The sequence below is a fragment of the Chelonia mydas genome, chromosome 23 (assembly GCF_015237465.2).
Source record: "Chelonia mydas isolate rCheMyd1 chromosome 23, rCheMyd1.pri.v2, whole genome shotgun sequence".
NCBI classification, from domain to species: Eukaryota; Metazoa; Chordata; order Testudines; family Cheloniidae; genus Chelonia; species Chelonia mydas.
This window is the reverse complement of record NC_051263.2, coordinates 763,891-782,275: the sequence shown is the minus strand read 5'-3', so window position 1 is coordinate 782,275 and position 18,385 is coordinate 763,891. Positions and strand designations below refer to the sequence as shown.

Here is an 18,385-nt window from a genome sequence, read left to right as displayed (position 1 = left end):
AAACTTCCGACCTGTCCGGGTGGTGAAGCCCTGGGATAAATTGCCTCTGGAGGAATCTCCGTCATTCCAGATAAGACAAACCCCTGCCAGGGATGGTCTACATAATACTTAGTCCTGCCTTGAGTGCAGGGGACTGGACTAGACGACCTCTCAAGGGCTCTTCCAGTCCTATGGTTCTATGGAGGGATGGACAGATGGATGGACGGACAGATGGAGGGATGGACAGGTGGATGAAGGGAAGGACGGATGGAGGGATGGATGGATGGTTGGACAGACAGCTGGATGGATGAAGGGACGGATGGATGGAGGGACAGATGGACAGATAGAGGGACGGACGGAGGGATGGATGGAAGGATGGATGGACAGATGGATGGAGGGAAGGACAGATGGAGAGACAAACAGACAGATGGATGAATGGATGGATGGACGGAGGGATGGAAGGAAGGATGGACAGACGGAGGGATGGATGGAGAGACAGGTGGAGGGACAGATGGAAGGATGGATGGATTGATGGAGGGACAGACAGAGGGACAGATGGAGGGAAAGGTGGATGGAGGGACAGACAGACGGAGAGACAGATGGACAGATGAAGGGATGGACAGAGGGATTGATGGATGGTTGGACAGACAGATGGAGGGACAAACGGACAGATGGAGGGACAGACAGAGGAATGGATGGAAGGATGGAGGGACAAATGGAGGGATGGAGGGAAGTATGGACAGATGGAGGGGCAGATGGATGGATGGAGGGACAGAGGGACAGACAGATGGAGGGATGGCTGGACAGACAGACTGAGGAATGAATGGATGGACGGAGGGACAGATGGACAGACGGATGGATGGAGGGGCAGACAGACAGATGGACAGATAGATGGACAGACGGACAGAGGAATGGAAGGATGGATGGAGGGAATCATAGAATGATAGAATCATAGAATATCAGGGTTGGAAGGGACCTCAGCAGGTCATCTAGTCCAACCCCCTGCTCGAAGCAGGCTCAATCCCCAACTAAATCATCCCAGCCAGGGCTTTGTCAAGGGACAGAGAGACTGTCAGACAGACAGAGGGACAGATGAAGGGATAGACAGACGGAGGGACAGGTGGACAGACGGAGGGACAGGTGGACAGATGGATGGATGGAGGGACAGACGGACGGATGGAGGGATGGCTGGACAGACAGATTGAGGAATGAATGGATGGATGGAGGGACAGATGGACAGACGGATGGATGGAGGGACAGACAGATGGACAGATAAATGGACAGACGGACAGAGGAATGGAAGGATGGACGGATGGATGGAGGGACAGAGAGACTGTCAGACAGACAGAGGGACAGATGAAGGGATAGACAGACGGAGGGACAGGTGGACAGACGGATGGATGGAGGGACAGACGGACGGATGGAGGGACGGACGGAAGGGCAGACGGAGGGAGGGACGGAGGGACTCAGGGACAGACGGAGCGGAGAGGCCCCTGTCTCTGGCTGGGGGGGCTGGGTAACCCCCGGCTGCTGTCGGGTCCAGCCCCCCTGACTGAGCCGGGCCGCGGGCGGGGTTTGGGGGCGTGGCTCAGACCCGCCACCTGCGGCGGGCCCACAGACTGACGGGCTGTCGTGGCCCTTTTAAGGCCCCCCCCACGCCCAAGGAAGCGGATGTGGGGCCAGCCACGTGGGGGAGTGGGAGGAGCGCGGCGGCGGGAGCGGCGGGGACAGGTGGGGCGGGCGGGGGGCTCCGGGGTTGGGGGGCGGGGCTGAGCTGGGGGGATTTGGGGGGCGGGGGGGGTAAGCGGGTCTGGTGAGGGGGTCCGGGGTGGGGGGCGGGAGGGATTTGGGGGGCGGGGCTGGTGGAGGGTTTGGGAGGTGAGTGCGGGCTGGGGGGGGGCTGAGCTAGGGGGCTGGGGGGATTTGGGGGGCGGGGGGTAAGCGGGGCTGGAGGAGGGGTCGGGGGGTGGGGGAGGATTTGGGGGGCGGGGCTGGTGGAGGGTTTGGGAGGTGAGTGCGGGCTGGGGGGGGGGGGCTGAGCTAGGGGGCTGGGGGGATTTGGGGGGCGGGGGGTAGGGTTCGTGGAGGGTTTGGGACGTGAGTGGGGGCTGGGGGGGGTTGGGGTGCGGGTCTGGTGAGGGGGTCCGGAGTAGGGGTCTGGGGGGGATTTGGGGGGCGGGGAGGTAAGCGGGGCTGGAGGAGGGGTCTGGGGGCGGGGGTGGGGGAGGATTTGGGAGGTGAGTGCGGGCTGGGGGGGTGGGGTGCGGGGCTGGGGGGTGCTGAGGTAGGGGGCTGTGGGGATTTGGGGGTCTGGGGGGTTGGGGGGCAGGGTTTGTGGAAGGTTTGGGAGGTGAGGGGGGGGGCTGGGGATCTCCCCCCGTCGGTCTCTGTCTTTGCGTGCCCCGGGGCGCCCCCCAGCTCTGTGCAGTGGGGGTCACGGCCTGGCCCTGCCCCACACGGGAGGGGCCAGGCCCGGGACTGACCCCTGGTGTCTTTCAGAGCAGAGCCGCCCGGCCCGGCCCAGGAGATGGTGAGTCCGGGGGCGGGGGGAGAACCGGCAGGGCGGGGGGGTGTTGAATTCACAGCTCTGGCTCCACCCTGCCCCCCCTCGGGCTGGGGTACCCCAGCAGAGTGTGGGGGTGGAGCAGGAGTCCTGTCCTGGGGGTCACGGTGCTGCTGGCGGCTCCAGGGGTTACCCACAGTTGGGTCGCCCCAGTTGCTCTGACCCAGCCCAGAGTTGGGGGGACCCTCCCCACCCCCTGTCAGCCCCCTTACAGCCCCCAATGGCCCCATCCCCTCGCCTCCCCAAGGTGCCAGGTGTCGGGCTCAAGCCGCGCCCCTCTGGGGGGTGGGGGGGATGTGCAGTCCACCTGCCCCGCTTCCGAGTTTGGGGGGGTCCTGCCCCTGTGGGCCCCCCCCAGCTCTCCCCGCTCTCTCCCCAGTCGGCCACGCTGGACCTGAAGTCGAAGGAGGAGAAGGACGCGGAGCTGGACAAGCGCATCGAGGCGCTGCGCAAGAAGAACGAGGCCCTCATCAAGCGCTACCAGGTGGGAGCGGGCTGGGGGGGGCCAGGCTGCTGCCCCGGGAAGGGCTGGGCAGAGGCGTTAGAGGTAGGAAAGCCCCAGGGAGTTCCCAGGTCCCCCTCCCCTGCGGTGCCAGCCCCCCCCCCATCCCGGGGGCCAGCCCCAGGGTGTCCAACGGGCCCCGGGGAGCCCTGTAATCTGGCTCATGGGACACACAGGCCCAGCAGCAGCTTAGCCCTGGGGACGGTTTATGTAACACCAGGCTGGGGGGGGTTGGTCCTAGAATCCCTGGGGGCCCCCTAAACAGGGACATGGGGGGAGGGGGTTATTTTCTGTGAAGCGAAGGCATCTGGTGCTGGTGGGTGTGTGTGTGGGGGGGTTCTGGGCCTGATGTCCAGATCTCGGGCAGCAGGGAAGGGGGTCGGTACCAGTCCAGATGGGTGCACTGGAGTGGGGATACCAGCCTCCAGGGGCAAGATGGGGTGCATATATTGGGGAGTCCTGGCTTTTTGCTCTGGGGATCGAGGTGGGGGGGGCGGGGAGGTACCAGCCCAGCTGGGCCCCGCACCCCCCGCTCGGCCCGGGAGCCCCGTCACGTCCCTGCCGCTCCCCGCAGGAGATCGAAGAGGATCGGAAGAAGGCCGAGCAGGAAGGCATCGCGGTGACGGGCTCGCGCCGGCCGCGCCACTCCGAGGGGGAGCCCGAGAGGAAGCGGGCGGACAAGGACCTCTCCATCACTGTCCAGGTCTTGCTGTCCCCCGGGGTGAGCACTGGGGCTGGCCGGGGGGGACGGGACAGCCGCCAAGTGCATGTGGGGGCAAGGTAGAGTAGCACTGATCAGTGAGGTGGGGAGGCAGGGCTGCTGGGGGGGCGGGGGGGAAGGTAGCCAATGATCAAGAGTGGGGTGTGGGTAAACCAGCGGGGGGGGCAGCAGTGGGGGGGGGGCACAGCTGCTGTGGTGGGGGAGGAGCGTGGGGGAGCCAGTAGGGAGGGGCAGGGGGCATGGCTGCTGGGGAGCTGAGGGGTACGGTGATCAGTGTGGGGGGCACAGCTCCTGTGGGGGGCTGAGGAGAACACTAAGTCGGGGTGCTGCAAGGGAGGAGAGTGGGGAGCAGCTGTGGTCGAGCCCTGGTGTTGCACGCCCGGCCCTGGCATCTCACCCTCTGCGTCTCTCCCTCGCCCCAGGAGAAGCGTGTGGTCAGCGACAGGAAGTCCCCCGGCGCGCCCAAGGCCAGCCGTGGCCCCGGTCCCCGGGGTGTGGGGCGGGTCGGCCCGTACCCCTCCAGCCGGTCGCCGCGGGCGGAGCAGCCTGACCTGCCCGTCTGGGAAGGGGCAGGAGGCGGCGGAGGGGATGGGCCGTCTCTGGGCGGGCGAGGGCGCAGGCCGCGGGGCCGAGGAGCGGCCGGCGCGGTCACGGCGGCAGGAGAAGGAGGCCCTGACAGGAAATCCAAGGTGCGTCGTGTCTTGCGGGCGGTTTGCCAGGCTGGGCTTAGTTCAGCAATAGTGCGTTGCACGTGCGTTCACGCTCGCTGCACTAGTGCTGGTGGTGTGTGTTGCTTTCTGCTGGGGCAGGTGCCGTGGAGCAGAGAGGGATGAGGGGGTGAAGGGCTCGTAGCAGGACTCTCCCCCAGGGGGTGGGTTGCAGAGTGGGACATGGGGTCTCTCTGGGGGGCACCAGCTCTGAGCCGTTGGCTGGCTGAGGCGGTGGGGAATGGGACACAGAATCGTAGCAATGCCGGGCTGGGAGGGCCATCGAGAGGTCATCGCGTCCAGCCCCCGGTGCTGAGCCAGGGCCAAGGAAACCTAGACCAGCCCTGGCGGGGTTTGTCTGACCCAGTCTCTTGGCCGCCCAGAGCTGAACTCCCCCGAGAGTTCGAAGGCTTTTCCAGATGTAGTTATTCCCTGTTTTGTAGCTGGGCGTTTGATTCCACCCAGCCCCCCCTTCCCAAGAGAAGTGCGAATACTTCACCTGGCTGAATTCAGACCAGTTCTCCAATTGGTCAAGGTCGTTTTGAACCCTAACCCTACCCTCCAAAGTGCTGGCAGCCCCTCCCCTCCAGCCTCCCGGGCGTCATATGCAGACTTGATAAGCGTGCTCTCTGTTATCCCTGTCACTAAGGAAAATATTGACCAGTCCCAGGACTGGCCCCGGCGGGACCCCACTGGATCCGCCCTCCTGGTTTGAGAGCAAACCACGGATAACTCCTCGTAGGGTGCTGTCTCCAACCAGCCAGGCACCCACCTTAGAGTAACTCTGTCTAGGCCACGTTTCCCTGGTTTGCTTATGAAACCGCCATGCGGGACGGTGCCAGAAACCTTCCTGAAATCCCAGCATGTCTCCTCTGCTGCTTCCCCCTCGCCCGCGCGGTCAGTAACGCTCTGCCGTAGAAGGAAATTCGCTTGAGTCAAACTCACGCTCTCGCTCTCTCTGCCGGTGTCCCCGGGGCCTGCCACGGTCTCACTCCCCTCCCCACGCCAGGAGTGGGAGGAGCGAAGACGGCAGAACATCGAGAAGATGAACGAGGAGATGGAGAAGATTGCGGAGTATGAGCGGAACCAGCGGGTGAGTGGAGGGCAGGGAGGGGTGGCCAGGTCAGAAACCTCTTTCCCACCCGCCCCGTTTTGCTAGCATTGCTGGGAGGTGCAGGGGGATGGTGGATTCCCCCCAGACCCCCTGTGCTGGGCCGTCTGCACCACAGCGCCCTCCTTGCCGTGGGGCTGGGCGAGACGGTGTGGGAGCCGTGGCTCCGGGCTGACCCTTCCCCTCTGCAGGACGGGCTGCAGGAGAAGAACCCGGTGCGAAATTTCCTGGATGACCCACGGCGAAGCGGCTCCTTTCAGGAGGCCGACCGCAAGGAGGGGAGCCGGCGGCACGTCCGCAACTGGGGGGGCCCCGACTTTGACAAGGTCAAGACTGGCATGGAGCGGGAGAAGGAGTGGCACGCCCCGGTAAGTACCTGGGGGGAGGGGAGCCAAGGGGGGCCCTGCATGGGGGAGGGCCTTGGGGTGGAGGTCTGTGGGAGGGATAGGTGGCATGTGGGGGGTGGGGGTGTATCCCAGCCCCCTGCCCCTCCGACCAGGGCCAGCTGGAGCCCCTCAGGGCAGGGGCTGTGCCTGGGTGGGAGTGTGTGGGGCGGGGGTCCCGCCCCACGGCCCTGTGAGACGCCTGTTTCTGGCTGTGAGCCGCGTGTGTCTCTCCCCCTCCCTGCAGGGCCGCCGGCCAGGCCCCAGGAGCGGGGGGCCGCTGGACATGACGCTGTCCATGACGGGCCGGGAGCGGGCCGAGTACATGCGCTGGAAGAAGGAGCGGGAACAGATAGACCAGGAGCGGCTGGCCCGGCACCGCAAGCCCACGGGCCAGTGGTGCCGGGAGTGGGACGCCGAGAAGACGGACACCATGTAGGAGGGCGGCGCAGCGGGATTCCTGGGGCGGGCGGGGAAGGCCCCGGGGCTGCGCTGGGTCGCTTGGGGAGGGTGTCGCGGGGGGCAAATCGGGCCCGGTCTGAGGAGCGGGGGGGGGTCTGGTCGGTGGGGGGGTCGGCCGTGGCTGCGCTAACCTGGCACGCGTCTTTCAGGTTTAAGGAGGGTTGTGGCACAGCACCAGAACCGGACCCGGGCGCCAGGCGTGGTAAGTGACCCCAGCAGCACCAGGGCCCGGTGGAGACTGGGGGGGCCTCCCCATGGGTGGGGGGATATAGGGGAGGATGTCTGTCTTGGAGGGTGTTTGGTCCCTGTGGGCCCAGGTGCGAGGAAGCGGGGATGGGGGGGTCCCCTGCTGGACAGCATAGCGGTGGTGGGTGGGTGGGGGACACTGTGCCCTGGGGGCAGGACCCCTGTGGGGGGAGGTCCGTTCCTATGCCCTGGGGCGGACCCACTGGTTCTCCACGGGTTGGACTGGAATTGTGGCCCCGGCAAGGACGGACTCTGGGGTGATCCCGAGGCCTCTGCTCCTGGGAAGCGTCATCCAGCCCTTGCCTGCCTCCCCCCCAGCCCCAGGGGCTGGTCCAGGGGCAGCCCTGCTGTGAGCTCCCCTGCCCCGGACCGTTAACTCCTGCTGCCCTCTCCTCTCAGACGAGAACAAGCGCCCCCCCAGGCCGCCCACCTTCGGGGAGTTCCTGTCCGAGCACCGGGCCGAGCGCAGGAGGAAGGGCCGGGGCCGGCCCGCGCCCACCAAGCCCTACAGGTGAGTCCGCCTTTGCCCTGCTGTGTGAGGGACGAGGGCCGGACTCCTGGGTTCCATTCCTGGCTCTGGGCGGAGGGAGTGGGGTCTGGTAAGTTAGAGCACTGGAGGTGCCGGGGGGCTGGGAGCCAGGACTCCTGGGTTCTGTCCCTATTTAAGCCACTAACTCCGTGTGTGACCAAGGGGGGGGCTCTCACTGCACCCCAGTTTCCCTGGGGCTGGTGTGAACCCTTCCTGGGCTAGTTGGCTCTGTTCGTTGGTGTGTCCTGTCCGTCCGTCCGTTGTCGTCCCACCCACCCACCCACACCCACACACACACAGAGCTTGTGGGGCAGTGGGAGCCCTGGCAGTGCCTCCCCGAGCCAGGGAACAGCCCCCTGGGGGCCAGGCTCTGCAGTGCAAGGTGGGGCAGGTGCTGAATGGGCTCTGGCTGGGTTGGGCCCTCCTGATGCCTGTTCCTCCCCCGCCCAGCATGCACGACAACCGGTGGGAGGAGAAGGACGAGGGGCCGGTGGCCAAGGAGCTCGACCCCCGCCACGAGGAGCCACAGGTAAGTGGGGGGCGGGGGGTCCAGCCATGGCCATTTGGGGAGACCCCACCCTTCCACTGGTCCTCTTCATAGGTGGCTTGGTCTGCAGCTGTACCCCATGTCTCCCTACAGACCCCACTTCCCCCAATCCCGTCATGGAGACTCACCCTCACGGGATCAGGCCCCGTCCCCTGCCCCCAGCCCCAGCTCCCTGGGTCCCGCTGCCCCTCGCTGTCTGAACGTCCCCACCCTGTGCCAGCAGGCGGAGGGACTGGCCCCCCAGCTGCCCCCCGAGCCCCAGCAGCCCCCCGATGAGGATGAGGACCAGTGGGAGGATGTCAGTGAGGAGGATGACGATGAAGGCCATCTCAGCTCGTCGGGCGAGGAGGAGGAGGTGCCCCCCGTGGGAGCCCCGAAAGCCCCGCGGGCTCCGAAGGTTGGGCGGGGCCCAGCCCCCAAGCTGGACATGCCACCACCTGGAGCCCATGGAGGACAGGGCAAAGCCCTCAGCCCCTTCTCCCCAGCTGAGGGCTACCAGCCTGTCTCAGACTGGGGCGAGGAGATGGAGCTGAACTCGCCCCGGGGCAGTGTGAGGGACAGCACCCCGCAGGGCCCCGGCCCCGCCCCCCAGGCACAGGGGGCAGGGCCCCCTGGAGAGACTGCAGGTAAGAGGCACTGGCTGGGCTCTGCCGGTGGGAGGGGAGGAGAGCCTGTGTGTTGGGGGGCACGTAGCGGGCTGGTCTGGCTTGGGGCGTTTGCCCTGTAGGGGCAATGTGGTGGTGTGGGATTTGGGGTGCAGTCCCAGTGGGATGGGGGAGCAGGAGTTAACAGTGGGGAGGGGTCACAGGGCGGGAGTACTGGGGGGGCATCACCCCAGGAAATAATGGCTCCCAATCTCCCCGCAGGGCCGAGCCCCCCAGCTGTGGAGCCGGGCGGGTGGGGCACGGCTGAGCCTGTGGAGACTGGACGGCAGGAGGAGCCGGCTCGGGCCGGGGGATCGATGATGCTAGCAGCCCCTGGCAGCACGGAGAGGCGGGAGCTGGCCACCCCCGCAGCTGGGAGCCCTGAGGAGCTGGGGGTTCCTGCGATGCAAGGTGCTGGGGGGGCGGGGTCTAGAGATGGGGGCTCGGGGGCAAGGTGGGGGGGGGGTCTCCCCTTTGGCCTCCGGGGAACCATGGCTGGGCTGGTGGCAGAGTGGGTGGGCTGGGCTACGTGCTGGGCTCAGTCCCCGGGGGCGCTCACCCCCAGCCAAGAGGGAACCATGTGCTCCTGGGCTGGGGTGATGGGGTGGGGGTGGGTTTGCCCGCAGCCCCCAGCTGCTGATGCTCTCTCCCTCCCGTCCCCAGGAGCCGCGGAGACCCTGAGCCACCTGGAGCCGGAGCCGGCACTGGGCGTGGTGCAAATCACAGACGTGGAGCGGGTGTGTTTCCGTAAGACCTCGGCCTTGCCCGCTGGCTGCTAGCGGGACTCGCCCCTTCTCTCTGTCCCTCTGCTTCTTCGCGGCCCCCCCGGCCGGGTGCTCCCGCTGCGGGCTGACCCACCTGCCGTGCTGGGCCCAGACAGGGAACGGCTCGCTCTGTCACGGGGATAGGCAGATCCCCAACGGGAAACCGGCCGCAGCCTGGCTTGGGGCTGCCGCGCGTTCCTGTCCCGGGGCTGGTGGCTGGGCCAGGCCCCTTCGTGCCTCTGACAGGGCAGCTAACCCGGGGCCTGAGTCTGCTGGCAGCGGGGTGGTGGGGGATTGACTTCAGGGGAGCAGGATCAGGCTGGGGTCTGCTCTGAGGACATGGCAAAGCAGCAGCTGCCGCTGGGCCACCAAGGGGCGAGCAGCTTTAGCCGCCGGGCCTCCCACCTGGGAGCTCTCCACTGGGGTCCGTACTGCAGCATCTGCTGGGGTGTGGGGTGATATGTCTCTGTCAGCCGCACTGACCGAAGCCATGGCCAGGATTCAAACTCACAGCACTGTCTGTCTGTCTCTCTCCCTCTCTCCCTGTTTGTCAGGATAATGGAGAGCCCTGATGCCCCAGAGCCACCCTCCCACCCCCGCGACATGAGGCCAGGCGGCTCCCTCTATGACTTCCACAGATCGGTAGAGCCTCTTTCCAGAGCCGTGTGGGCAGGATGTGCTTTGAGGCTCAGCTGTCTGGGTTAACCTCCCTGGGGATGCAGGGCTGGGTGGGTGTGTGGGTGGCCTGGAGGGTTTATTCTGGTGGGAATTGCATGACACCGAGCAGCTGGGTGAGGAGGTTGTTCCAGTAACCGGCGCTAAACGTCTGGGATCCGACATGCGACTGTCCACAATGAACCTCCCCTGCTGGAGTCTGGGATGGCTGCCCCCGGCTCACCCTGCCCCCCTAGCTCCGAAGTCCAAATGAGGGCTGTGTGTTAACCAGGGGCATGTGTGTGGTCCCCAGCCATGGCTAGCCCTGTCCAAGCACTACTAGCCAATGTCTCCTGTGCTGGGAGGGCTGGAGCCAGCCGCGCTTTGCCCCTTCTCAGCTGTAACCATTGCAAGGGGCTGTTCTCGGGCCGGCTGAATGTGTCCCCATCCTTCTGGTCTGCGCTCCTGAGGAGCCGGTTCCACCCACTGCTGTGCAGACCGTGAACCCTTTCCACAGGGGGTAGAACTCCCCCACCCTGCTCGCTGGGGGCAGGAGCCTCGGGCAAGAGGTGTCTTCACTCCCCGGTGCTGCCCTGGGATGCTTGGTTGTCCTGCCCAGGTCTCCCGCGGTGTCCGGCCGCTTTCGATCATGTAAAAGCAATGCCAATGTACTGGACTTTCTTACAATAAAACCTTCACCAAGCCACTGGGCCTGGCTGCGTCAGGTTCTTCCTGGGGGAAGGGGATGGGGTGGCAGCTCGGGTGCTGTATGCCCAGCACAGCTCTGAGAATGCAGCTTGGAGGGGTGGGGGCGTGTGACTTGACAAATCTCTTAATGGGGCAGCCTGCGCTCCTGGGCACAGCCGTGGGGATGGGCAGCCTTGGAGGTGGCCCTTCACTTGGGCACATGCTCCCTGTGGAATCCTGCTGGCTATGCCCAGACGGGCTGTCCTTTTGAGACAGAAATCTGGGCAGCTGGTGCTTTCTGTAACTGTTAAACGCGGGGCCCTGGCCAGATTCCAGCATTGCTAATTAACCCCCTGTCCTAAGCCACCCTCCCGCAGAACGTTTAAAGTGGCTGTGGCTCCATCTCAAGGAAGGGTGCAGCCGTTACGGCTTCCACCCCAGAGAAAGCTGCAGTACAGTGGGTGATCTCTGGGTAAAGCCCCGGAGGGTCCCAGGGGTGACGGGCGCTGGGTAAATGTAGCTGGACTGGTGGAACCAGCAGGAGCACTGGAGTAACATGGGTGGGCCGGTGCTGCCTGCCAGACCCCCGTGCTAAACCTGGTTTCAAATCCATTAATAGGTTTAATCTCCTGGACGTCCGCCCCTACACTGGGGACCGGAGGAGCTCAGCCGGCTGGGTGCAGAGCTGGCCCTCGCTCCCGTCTAACACAGCCAAGCCTCTCTCCCCAGCACAGTTCGGCTCACGGGTGCTTGGGAGGCACTGCAGCCGGTCTGGGTGCTCAGAGCGCTCGGCTCCTGGTGACGTGGGAGCAGTCGCTCTTCGTCCAAGGGGAGGATTGTGGTTCCCTGGAAGCTACAAAGGGACCTCACAAAACTGGGTGACCAGGCAACAAAATAGCAGATGAAATTTAATGTTGCTAAATGAAAAGTGACGCACCTTGGAAAACATCATCCCACCTCTACTTATATGATGGGGTCTGAATTAGCTGTTACCACTCCAGAGAGATCTCAGAGTCACGGTTCTCTGAACACACCTGGTCAATGTGCGGCAGCAGCCAAAAAAGCGAACAGAGTATTGGGCATCATTAAGAAAGGGGGAGATAAGGCAGAAAATATCATGTTGCCTCTGTATCAATCCATGGTATGGCCGTGTCTTGAATACTGCGTGCGGATGTGGTCACCCCATGTAGCGGGCGGTCACCCCGCTCCGGCCCTGAAAGGGTTAAAAGCCAGCCCTTGGAGCCAATCAGGGTCTATCTGGGCCCTATAAAAGAGCGGCAGGGCCAGAAGGCAGTCAGTCTCTCTCTGGCTTTGGAGAGAGATGGACCTGGCTGCCAGAAGCGGGGACGGGGACAGAGCAGTGCTGGAGAAGGGGCAGGCTGAGCTGGGGAGCTCAGCCTGTCGGCCTGACAGGAAGGCCTAGGGAGGTTCTGGGGCAGCAGGGAAAGGCAGCAGGTCCAAACCCCCCTTGCCAATGATGAGTGGCCATCACAAAGGGCAGTTTGCCCCAGAGAAAGAGGACTAGAGGGTGACTGGCAGTAGCCATTGAGGCAAGGTGGGCATAGGGGGAGGGGGTTCCCCGGGGAAGGGAGACCCAGAGTGTAGGGTGCTGCTGTGGGCAGGACCCCAAGGGAAAGGGGTGCCAGGGTCTGGGAGGGACACAGGCCGGAGGCAGGTGAGACGCTGGCCAGCAGGGGGTGCTCCAAGGCTGAGAAGAGCTAATTCCCAGACTGACTAGCAGGAGGTGCCGTGGCGGTGAGTGCTCGATCTGCTACGCCCCATCTCAAAAAAGGTAGATTAGAATTGGAAAAGGTTCAGAAAAGGGCAACAACAATGATCGGGGGCTGGAACGGCTGCTGCATGAGGAGAGATGAATAATACGGGGACTTCTCAGCTTGGAAAAGAGACGACCGGGGGTGGGGATAGGGTCGAGGTCTGTAAAATCATGACCGGTGTGGAGAAAGTCAATCAGGAAGTGTTATTTACGCCTCGTAACACAAGAACTAGGGGTCACCAAATGAAATTAACGGGCAGTGGGTTTAAAACAAACCAAAGGAAGTGTTTCTTCACACAACACACAGTCAACCTGTGGAACTCTTTGCCAGAGGATGTTGTGAAGGCCAAGACTATCAACAGGGTTCAAAAAAGAACTAGATAAGTTCATGGAGGAGAGGTCCATCAATGGCTATTAGCCAGGATGGGCAGGGATGGTGTCCATAGCCTCTGTTTGCCAGAAGCTGGGAATGGGCGACAGGGGATGGATCACTGGGTGATTCCGTGTTCTCTTCTTTGCCTCTGGGGCACCTGGCACTGGCCGCTGTTGGCAGACAGGACACTGGGCTAGACGGACCTTTGGTTGGAGCCGGTCTGGCTGCTCTTAGGAAGCAGCACTAGGAAAGCCAGGGCCTGCAGCAGACCATGTACAGAGCACACCTGCCATGAGCCCTTGGCCATGGACACAGCACAGCTCTCGGAGGCTAATGCAATCCCTGCCCACGCTGCGGGCGCCACATGGCCCCACTCTGCCCCCTGGAGCCAGCGTGTTTCTTAGCTGTAGTGGGGACAGGGAGGTGTTAGAAATCCAGGAAAGCTGGCTTCCTTAAGACCACAAGGACAGGGCAGGTACAGATGCCTCTCTGCGAGCAGCCGTTCAGTCCCCAGACATGTCTCTCAAATGGGTGCGGGCAGGAGCGTTCATTGCAACGATTAAGGCTGTGATTCTCTCATGGAGGTCGTGGAAGTCACGGATTCCGTGACTTTCGGTGACTTCCGCAGGGGCTGGTGCAGCTGACGTCAGGGCCAGCTACTCAGGTGACCCACAGGCCACAGCCAGCAACACCGGCCGCTACTGGAATGACCGGGAGCCAGCTGCTCCAGTGGTCCCTGGGGCCAGCCGCACCAGCCACTGCTCGGGACGCTCTGGGCAACTGGCTCTGGGGACCGCCCAAGCAGTAGTCCTGGGGCAGCCTTGGGGAGCGCCAGAACAGTGGTCCTAGGGGTGCCCTGGGGACCGTCCGAGCAGCAGGGGTCCTGGGGCAGCTGGAGCAGTGGCCCCAGGGGTGCCCGGAGAGCAGTCCCGGGAGCAGCAGCTGTGGGGAGCAGCACTGGAGCAGCAGGGCCCCAGAAGTAGCGGTTTAGACGGGTATCTTTGGTAGAACTCCTGGACAGGTCACAGGCAATAAATAAAAATTCACTGCCCGTGACCTGTCCAGGACTTTTACCGCAAATGCCCGTGACTACATCTTAGCCTTAGCACTAATGCACGGAGCTCCCTGCGCTGACTGGGTTACGGCACGGAGCTGGGTTCTGTTCCCACCTCTGCCACAGTGGTGCTGGAGGACCTTAGGCAAATCCCTTCTCCCTGTGCCTTCGCTCCCCAGCTGTGAAAGGGATCAACTGTGGTGAGGGACGCCGGTCAGGCAGAGCCCTGGAGCTCCCAGCCACTGCCAGCTAGTGATGCCCGGAAGGGGGGAGGCCCCTGCTGTGCCGTGGTAGCCCCTGGAAGGTGCAGTGGGGCCAGGCGCTGCGCCTACACTAGGCCCAGAGTCACTCCCTGTCCCATGCCATGCAGCCCCCCTGCTGCTGCTGGGATTCTCCAGGGAGGATTGGCCGCGTCATTGGGGTCCCTGGAGCCGGGAGTGTGGAGCTCCCCTGCCAAGGGGATGGCGCATCAGTGTGGAGCCTGCCCAGCGTGGGATTCGGGGCCGGAAGGGTGACAGGGGTGATGCTGCAGGTGGCAGGTGCTGACTGGTCAGGGATGGGGGTGCGGGCGAGGGTCCCCAGGTGCCCCAGAGCCGCACACTCTTCTCCAGCCCAAGCCCCCTGCCCTGGGGTGGGGTGGAGAGGCACCTGTGCCAGGAGGGGGGTGGGGAAGAGGGTCCTTGCAGCCCCCAGAGCTCAGGGGGTGCTTCCTATTCCTGGGGGCTGCATAGGTGTCCCTCCCTTCTTTGCTCTGCAGCCAGGCGCGGGCAGATTCCTTCGAGGCTGAGAATGGGAAATTCTCTGAGACTAGGTGCAGGCTCTGCAGTCAAAGAGATACCCCCACTCCCACAGCATTACGGGGGGCAGAGCTCTGTCTCCTGGGGACCGGATGGGGTGGTGAGCCGGCAGGGAGCCGAGGGGAGGGGGCTGGTCTGGGCCCTGCCGCGGGGGGGGTGGGGGCAGTCTGGGTGGGAGAGGCTGGCATGGCGCAGGGGGGCCGGGGCCGGGGCCGGCCCAGTGCGGGGGCGGGTCTGGCACGGGGCGGGTCCGGGTCCGGCACGGGAGTGGGGGCGGGGGAGAGGCGAGGCTGCCCAGAGCGGGCAGGGCGCGGACGGGGCCGGCAGGACAAGAGGTTCGCGGGCGCCCCGGGCCGTGCCAGCCTCCCCCGTGCGCCCTGGGCGCAGCCGGCATGAAGCAGCGGGAGGGAGACGGGCCCGGGCAGCCGGTGCCCCCCAGCTACGCCGGGGATCGGCCGCGGGGGGGCGGGAAGCTGCTGCTGGGGGGGGGCCGGGCCCCCCCGCGCTGGCTGCGCGTCGCCACCGTCTGCGCCTATTTCCTCTGCGTCTCGCTGGCCGCGCTGCTCCTGGTGATTTACTACGGGCTGGTGTGGGCGCCGCGGGGCCCCGGCGCGGAGAACGGCACCGCGCCCGGCCCGCAGGCCCCGCGGCTCTGCAACCACAGCGGGCCCGGGCAGCGGCTGCAGGCGGCGGCGGCGAAGGGGGCCCCGGGGGGCGGCCCGCGGCCCGCGCAGGAGGAGAGGCGAGGGCAGCAGGGCCCCGCGGGGCGCACGGGCTGGAGAGGCCGCGACTGGACCCACTGAGGCGCCGGAGGATGGAGCCGCCCCTGGCCGTGGGACCGAGCCGGGGCAGGAGGCAGCAGCCCCCCCGGCGGGATGAGACCAGGACGGAGCCGGGGCCCGCGGCCTGGGCGCAAAGGGCTCCCCACGCATCGCTCGGGGCGCAGAGCGGGGACCCCCTCGGCGGCCGCAGGAGCCGGGCGGTGGAAGCCCCAAAGCGCAGAGGCGGAGGGGGGGCAGGTGTCCCCCCCACTGCCGGGAGAGGCGCCCAGAAAAGTCCAAACAGCCTCAGGAGGCGGCCAAGGCCAGGCCCGGGAGAGGCGCAGCTGGGGCGGGGCCGCGTGTGGACTGGCTGAGCCGGGAGAAGGGCCTGGAGGCCCCCGGGGGGCACGAGGCTAACCTAGCAGCATAGCCCTCCCTGCCCCCCAAGGCACCGTGTGCTGGCGCCGGCAGCCTGGGGTGGTTTGGGTGTCAAGGCCATAATAGACTGAGACTTCCAGGGCCACCGGTCTGTGGGGCCCGGACTGCGGGCCTTGGGCTCAGCAAATCCTGTATCCTTCTCTCTCTCTGTCTGTCTGTCTGTCTGTCTAATAAACCACTCGCTGCTCCTGCCCAGCCTGTGTCCTGTGCCGCGCCATTAAACTTACCCATGGGTAGGGGGCATGGGAGCAGGGGGCGGGGTATGGGTTGCAGGGAGTTGCACGGGGTGGGGGTGGAATTGCAGGGAGCGGGGTGAGGGGTGGGAGTTGCCTGGAGCAGGGGGCGTTGCAGGGAGCAGGGTGAGGGGTGGGAATTGCAGGGGGGGAGGAGGGGGGGTTGCAGGAAACAGGGGGAGAGGTGGGAGTTGCAGGGGGAGGGAGAGACTGTGTCACTTTAGCCCATTCCCATCTGTGGGAGTCGTCGCATCCAGACTGGCAGTCAGCAGATACCCTCCAGTCTCCCATATTCCATACAGCATCGCACCCCCCATGCAAAATTGATGCAGAAAGGGGTGTCCCTGGGCACTGCTGAAGGCTTCACAGGAATTTTTCATTCAGTATTGTGACGGGTTGGGTCACAGAAACCCCTTTGGGGCTGCCACCTGGTGTGCCTAAACTGTGTCTGAGCCTGTTTTCCCTGCCAGCTTGGGACCTCAGTGCCCTGCCTGGTTTGAGCCAGACACGCTAGCCTGCTGCAACACAGACCCAGGCCTGAACCACGTCCCCTACAAGCTGCAAGCTTAACTGAAAACAGCTTAAGAAGCGCTCCTGTCTCCAGCACTCAGGTACCCAGCTCCCAATGAGGTCCAAACCCCAAATACATCCGTTTTACCCTGTATAAAGCTTATACAGGGTAAACTCATAAATTGTTTGCCCTCTATAACACTGAGAGAGAGATATGCACAGCTGTTTCCCCCCCCCCCCCCCCAGGTATTAATACATACTCTGGGTTAATTAAAAAAGCAAAAAGTGATTTTATTAAATACAAAAAGTGGGATTTAAGTAGTTCCAAGTAATAACAGACAGAACAAAGTGAATTACCAAGCAAAATAAAATAACACTCGCAAGTCTAAGCCTAATACAGTAAGGAAACTGAATACAGATAGGTTTCAGAGTGGTAGCCGTGTTAGTCTGTTTCAGCAAAAAGAACGAGGAGTCCTTGTGGCACCATTGAATTCGGCTTGAATAGAGACAGGGAGTGGATGGGTCATTACACAAAGTAAAACTATTTCTCCCATGATTATTTTCCCCCCATACTATTACTGTCACCTTCTTGTCAACTGCTGGAAATGGGCCGTCCTGATTATCACTACAAAAAGTTTTTTTCTCCTGCTGATAATAGCCCACCTCAATCCATCACTCTGGTTAGAGTTGGTATGGCAACCCCCATTTTTTCATGTTCGCTGGGTGTGTATATATATATCTTCCTACTGTATTTTCAGAGAGATATGCACAGCTGTTTCCCCCCCCCCCAGGTATTAATACTTACTCTGGGTTAATTAATAAGTAAAGAGTGATTTTGTTAAATACAGAAAGTAGGATTTAAGTGGTTCCAACTAGTAACAGACAGATCAAAGCGAATTACCAAAGCAAAATAAAACAAAACACGCAATACAGTAAGAAAACTGAATACAGATAAAAATGTCACCCTCAGAGACGTTGCAATAAGCTTCCATCACAGACTGGAAGCCTTCCTAGCCAGGGCCCAACCCTTTCCCCTGGTACAGCCCTTGTTCCAGCTCAGATGGTAGCCAGGGGATTTCTCATGACTGCAGCCCCCTTTGTTCTGTTCCACCCCCTTATATAGCTTTTGCAGAAGACAGAAATCCTTTGTCCCTCTCTGGGTTCCCACCCCTCCTTCTCAATGGAAAAACACTAGGTTAAAGATGGATTCCAGGTCAGGTGACATGATCACATGTCACTGTAAGACTTAATTACCCACTTGCCAGCCCACAGGTACACAGGAAGGCTTACAAGTAAACAGAGCCATCTACAGTCAATTGTCCTAGTTGATGGGGCCATCAAGATTCCAAACCACCATTAATGGCCCACACTTTGCATAATTACAATAGGACCTCAGAGTTATATTTCATATTTCTAGTTTTAGAAACAAGAGTGATACATTTATACAAATAGGATGCCTACACGCAGGAGATTATAAGCTTTGTAATGATACTTTACAAGAGACCTTTTGCATGAAGCATATTCCAGTTACATCATATTCACACTCATCAGCATATTTTCATAAAATCATAGAGTGCAACCGCACAAGTAGTATTACACTGTTCAGTTTAACATCAACTTTATCCATATGTAACAGAAATGGTTTATCACAATCAGGTTGGACTCAAACAGACTTTTTTTGGTAAGGTTTATCATGGAAATAACAATGTTACTGAATCCCTTTACAAACTCGTGGTAATATTTGACTGGGTCAATAGTGGCTTGGGCCTTTTGTGATCTCACCAGGAGTTCTAGAAAATAGCCAGTTTATCCCTGTAAGCTACGACCTGGTGTATCTTCTGTGCCAATGACTAGGCAAATCTTCCCCCCTCCCTTGTCAGCCAGGTAATTTGCATCCAGTGACACTAGTTTTCAAATTCTCATCATTGTGCATGCCGCAAAATTTC

General features: G+C 62.5%; 2 protein-coding genes across 6 annotated transcripts; both read left to right on the top strand.

Annotated features, from left to right (window-relative positions):
* The first annotated feature begins 1,546 nt into the window (after positions 1–1,546).
* Positions 1,547–10,518, top strand: CCDC9 (coiled-coil domain containing 9). Of its 5 annotated transcripts, none has more exons than XM_037884525.2 (15): positions 1,547–1,710; positions 2,484–2,509; positions 2,922–3,026; positions 3,619–3,765; positions 4,188–4,454; positions 5,482–5,565; positions 5,775–5,951; positions 6,214–6,401; positions 6,578–6,630; positions 7,074–7,185; positions 7,654–7,732; positions 7,971–8,376; positions 8,617–8,805; positions 9,058–9,131; positions 9,713–10,518. In XM_037884525.2, exons 2-15 carry the CDS (start codon positions 2,507–2,509, stop codon positions 9,728–9,730), a joined length of 1,902 nt encoding a protein of 633 aa, XP_037740453.1. In that variant the 5' UTR covers positions 1,547–1,710; positions 2,484–2,506; the 3' UTR covers positions 9,731–10,518. The 5 variants fall into 5 exon arrangements, with proteins under 5 accessions (XP_037740453.1, XP_043390405.1, XP_043390404.1 ...); XM_043534470.1 differs by having other exon boundaries at positions 1,609–1,710; positions 3,619–3,747; XM_043534469.1 differs by having other exon boundaries at positions 1,610–1,710; positions 7,974–8,376.
* A 4,241-nt stretch (positions 10,519–14,759) lies between these two features.
* On the top strand, positions 14,760–15,888 carry INAFM1 (InaF motif containing 1). The gene has a single exon (XM_037884469.2). It carries the CDS (start codon positions 14,890–14,892, stop codon positions 15,298–15,300), a length of 411 nt encoding a protein of 136 aa, XP_037740397.1. The 5' UTR covers positions 14,760–14,889; the 3' UTR covers positions 15,301–15,888.
* Positions 15,889–18,385: the final 2,497 nt, after the last annotated feature.